We start from the raw sequence: 4,779 nt of genomic DNA, 5'->3' as shown, positions 1-4,779 counted from the left end.
CAGCTCCGAGTCGGCTTCTTCTTCTTCGCCTTCTTCTTCTTCGCCTTTTTCTTCTTCTTCTCTCGGTTTTTTGGCGGATTGCAAACAACTTTAAGGTGCATACCGCCACCTCCGGAGTCGGCTTGACTCGGTTTGCATTTCTAAAGAATGCACACATGTGTTTAATCGTTAATGTCAGATATGTACTAAGTAAATACATTTGTTCCTGCTCAAGATTGGATTAAACTTTATTGTTATTGCACATATTACAGGTACTGAGACAACGAAATGCAGTTTAGCTTCCAACCAGGAGTGCAACAAGCAGTAAAGTGAAAACTAGTGTACACAATCTACAGAATAAAAGATAGAATGAATTGAATGATGAATAAACAGTGAGGGGTATGAATACACTAGATATACACAGCAGCCTGTGAGCAGTATGAACAGTGTGTATGAATATGCTAAGATATATAAAGTATGAAAACGGTAAGCAGTGCAAGTATAGTATAACATATATAGATATTAATTTCATGATGATAAACATTGTGGAACAATTATGAAAAATGTGAATGGAAGTGGCGACGTAAAACTGACACAAAACAACAACAAACTTTTGCCGAGCCAATTGGAGAGTTTCATCAGCAGCACGTGGTAAAAACCACCAATGAGCGCTCAGCTCGAGATACCAGCGAGTCGTTTCCCATCAAGCATTTCGCTTCCGCAGCCCGTGGAGAGGAACTGCGCCGCCTCGCCGCGCCTCGCCTCGCTCTCAAGGCTGCGGGCGTCTTTGTCCCGCGAGATTTCAACGTCTCATGTGAGGCGAGCCTCCAGAGCAGGTCGGACAAAATGACTAACCATCATGCAACGCACGAGCAAGACGTTGATCGAAATTGCGCAGGTCTCGCTTGTCTCAAACAAGCCTATAGCCTGTCTGTTTCTAACCCGTGATTGGATTAAAGCTGTTCATATTTATTCAACTTCCCTATTTTTCTAGACTTGACTTGGCTAAAAGTAGCAAGTTGTGAGGATTAGGGAGGTTTTTGTTGATTAAGGCTTTGGATGGAACATAATAACGAAATATGTTTTGAAAATATATTACTTTAGGAAATAATCTAATCATTCAGGTTTTGTATTTACATACAATTGCATATTGGACACCAAACGACTAATCTGATTGTCTCACTTCACTTGCAGTACACTGAAGACGGGCCTAAGGTGACCAGCTACTGTGACCAGACCATGCCGGGGTGGGTCCATGATGTCCTGGGACACAACTGGGCCTGTTTCGTGGGGAAGAAAGTGAAATCAGTACCACCCCAAATAGATTACAAACCACTCTTCAGCAGCAGGTACGTACATTATAATAGCTCGGTAGTGGGTACTCAAGCTAACGTAACTTACACAAACTAGAGAGCAAAACATCGGAATATTATTGTATAGAGTCTCTAAACACATGCAATGCTGAGGATCTCTGCTTTCAGTGAACTCTGCAGTTTTGACCTTTCCGCTTTATTTATACATTTCTAGTCCCTTCTGTGATGAGAACCCTCACCCTCAGTAGGCCATTCATAAGGGCCTGGAATCTAAATTCATATCTGATATTAAAGCATGACCGTTCCTTACTTTTCCTCACATGGAGGAGGCTTACAATAGCTACTGAAACATTTATACTTTGCAATTATAATCTGTAAATAACACAATCTGCAGGTATCCAGCATGCAAGTTGTGACAACTTTTGTCACATTTGACAAGTTGTCTCTTGGCTGGCGTGGATATTTTCTGCACATGATTCTGTAGTTGAGGGTGTGAACTCTGTAGGTCTGCCTTGTCAGATAGTAATCTGGATGAAAAATACACTTATGGTGTTGGGAGTTTTCCTACCATCAAATTTGAATGATGTCCTTAGCACTCCAGGGAACAATTTAGCTGTAAACCTCTTTTATGAAGTTGTATCAAAAACTGGACAATGTCTTAGCAGGTCTTTATTCCAAGTTAAACTGTACTAGCAGATGTTATAGTTTCTTATTGCAGTGCTTCTGTACTATTTTATTGCACAGTAGTCAGATGTCTGCATATTGTCAAAGCTGTACATGTTAACTATCTAACATTGGTAAGGTCATTTGAGCTTTTAACCCAGCTTTTTTGCTTTTGTTTGTGTGACACACAATACCTTTATATGTGACTGTGTTCAACCTCCAGGCTGCTCGAGAAGCCGTACAAACACAACCTGGACTTTGTTGATTTAATCAACTCTGTCCAGAAGTCCTGGAAGGCTGCGGCCTACCCCGAGCACGAGCTGTTCACTCTGAGGGAGCTGCAGTACCGCGCAGGAGGGCCCGCCTCCCGCATCCCTCAGTGAGTGATCACCTGCATCTCCCATAGTATATCACAATGGGAAAAACACATGAATGCACATTAATAAGTCATATTTGTCTCCTATGTCATAACTATTGTGCTCAATTACTATTTAAACCAATAATTATTACGTTTAAAATGAGCCCTGCTTAGCTTGTTGCATTCATTTAGTAAGGAGGTGTGTGGAAGTGCTTTTATACACACTACCAGTACACCATCAACTGAACAGATGACGGATATTGGCAGATGGTTGCAAATGTGGAAGGGATTTTATTGCATTGTCAATTTCTAATGTGATTCAGCTGCACTATTTCTTAAAGCACTTTGAATTACCTTGTGTTGAAAGGGGCTATATAAATAAACTGGTTTTGCCTTGCCTATTCTAATATCCAAAACGTTTATGTTGGCCTTTTCTTTTCATTCTAATGGAATGCGTTATAAGGGCTCCAAAGTCCATTGGCTATCTTTTAGAGACCTAATCCTTCAGAACGAACACATTCTTACAATGGTAGTAAGAACAGTACAATGGACTTCTGCTTGAATTGAACCCATCTGTTAAAACATTCCGATATTACTTGGTTTAACAGATCCACCTTTAAGTTGTCATGCCTTCATTTCTATAGTATGAGGCGTTCTGTTTAAAACAGTTTTTCCATGCAAAATGTCTTAACATCATTTTTATTTAATTCTGATTCTTACTTTTTCTCTTTAGGCGTGTTCGGCCTATGCCAGTCAAAGCTGGTTTGGCCAAGATGGCGGCTGCTCTACCTGAGCGCTGGGATTGGAGGAACGTTAATGGCGTTAACTTTGTCAGTCCTGTGCGAAATCAAGGTGAAACTCAATTGCTGTCCCTCATATCCTCCTGGAACTGAGGAAAAAAAGTGTCTTCCAATTATTTATTTTTTTCTCCTACCTGTTTATGGTTAAAAAAACATCTTGCAATTTAGACTTTTTAAATGTAATGTAATTTTAAATGTTACAGTATGTCCACTGTAGAGGACGTCAGGACCATTTTAGTGTGAAAAGACAGCCTTAATGAACAGATAACCGATGTAACTTAGTATGCTTATATAGTGATATTAATACAAGAATACATTAACCTTTTACTTTGAAGCTTTTTTACTGTTAACTGCTAACATGCAAAATCGGTTAATTCCAGACATATGGAGGGATACCTGTGCACACCTGGTAGACATTTAAACAATATGAATGAGAAGAATTGCAGGAGGCAGACAAAGCTTTACTTTTACTCTTGAGAAGAAGTCCAAAGGGCAGACTGAACAGCAGCTCTCCAGATCGTCTGCTCTCCTCCTGGCAGGCCTGGGTGTACTTCCTGCTCTCCTCTTGTGTTTCTGCACAGCCTGGTGTGTGAGGGAGAGATTATGTGAGCTGAGAGTCTGGAGGGCCTCTGCAGGGCTGGGTTTAAGGATCTAGAGAGCGCTGGAGAGTTCCAATAGAAGCCCTCTAAGTCACTGTGCAGAGATTATTTTGCTCCCTTCAATGTTTCAAGGCAGCTGGATTTTATAGGTTTCACTTCACACAAAATTGTTTTTTCACATCACATGCAGCCCCACGGTGACTTTAAAGCAAGATGGAGGTGTAACTAGCCTTTTAGGGAATTAAAGCTTCATCTTGCATCCTGTGGGTCATGACAAACCTTTTATCTCTAATTGAGAAACTAATGAAATCATATATTAGGACACCAAAGTGTTCCCACAAGCACCAATCTTTAATTTAAATCAAAAGTTGAAACACCTATTAGTCTTAGGAGATGTAAGTATTGTCCCAAATGAAAAACTGTTCTCACTTTCACTCTTGACTTGAATCATTACTACAATTAAACCGCTTTGCAAATCCCCACAGCCTCTGTTCTCTGACCTAATTTGTTCCAGATGAGGATTTTAATAAGAATATGGTGTCTCTCACTATCGATGGTGCTTCTGTCTGTGCATCCATTCATTAGTATGCATTGCAACCAATGCAAATGAGCATGCTGGGGCAGAAACATCACAGAAAGTTTAATTCTGACTGATGAAATGTGTTCTTGGACAAATGTTCTACTGCAATGCATGGTTAACAATTTATTAGGGTTTATATTTCAGTGGTGTTGTAGAAGGTTGCATGTACTGTACGCCCTTTACCATATATGTTATGATATGTTGACATTAAGGTAATGTTTTTTTTGGTATTGTGTTCGTTTAAAAGGTGCTTCCAATTTTGTCCACTTTATTTACATGTATAACAAAGTAATAACAGACAAACTCTTTGTTTACATACATAAAGATATACTATTTAATGCACCTCTTCTCTTTCTAGTACAACATCAGTTGTCGACAGTCAAGAAAAATCTCTTCATCTGAAGCTTCTCAAAGTTGATTTATTGCAGTGCTGTTGTATAGCACAGCGGTGAGATTTGCCTCCTGTGTAAATATTTGATGTTCTGTT

The 4,779-nt window shown here is 39.8% G+C and overlaps 1 protein-coding gene across 1 annotated transcript; it reads left to right on the top strand.

The window, feature by feature from the left end:
* Positions 1-1,146: 1,146 nt before the first annotated feature.
* On the top strand, positions 1,147-3,221 carry LOC104961643 (dipeptidyl peptidase 1-like). Its single transcript, XM_010789970.1, has 3 exons — positions 1,147-1,328; positions 2,179-2,334; positions 3,047-3,221. Exons 1-3 carry the CDS (start codon positions 1,219-1,221, stop codon positions 3,204-3,206), a joined length of 426 nt encoding a protein of 141 aa, XP_010788272.1. The 5' UTR covers positions 1,147-1,218; the 3' UTR covers positions 3,207-3,221.
* Positions 3,222-4,779: the final 1,558 nt, after the last annotated feature.

Source organism: Notothenia coriiceps, unplaced genomic scaffold, assembly GCF_000735185.1.
Source record: "Notothenia coriiceps isolate Sejong01 unplaced genomic scaffold, NC01 NC01_scaffold00033548, whole genome shotgun sequence".
Classification (NCBI taxonomy): domain Eukaryota; kingdom Metazoa; phylum Chordata; class Actinopteri; order Perciformes; family Nototheniidae; genus Notothenia; species Notothenia coriiceps.
The sequence above is the reverse complement of the archived record's forward strand: the minus strand, read 5'-3'. Positions and strand labels throughout refer to the sequence as shown.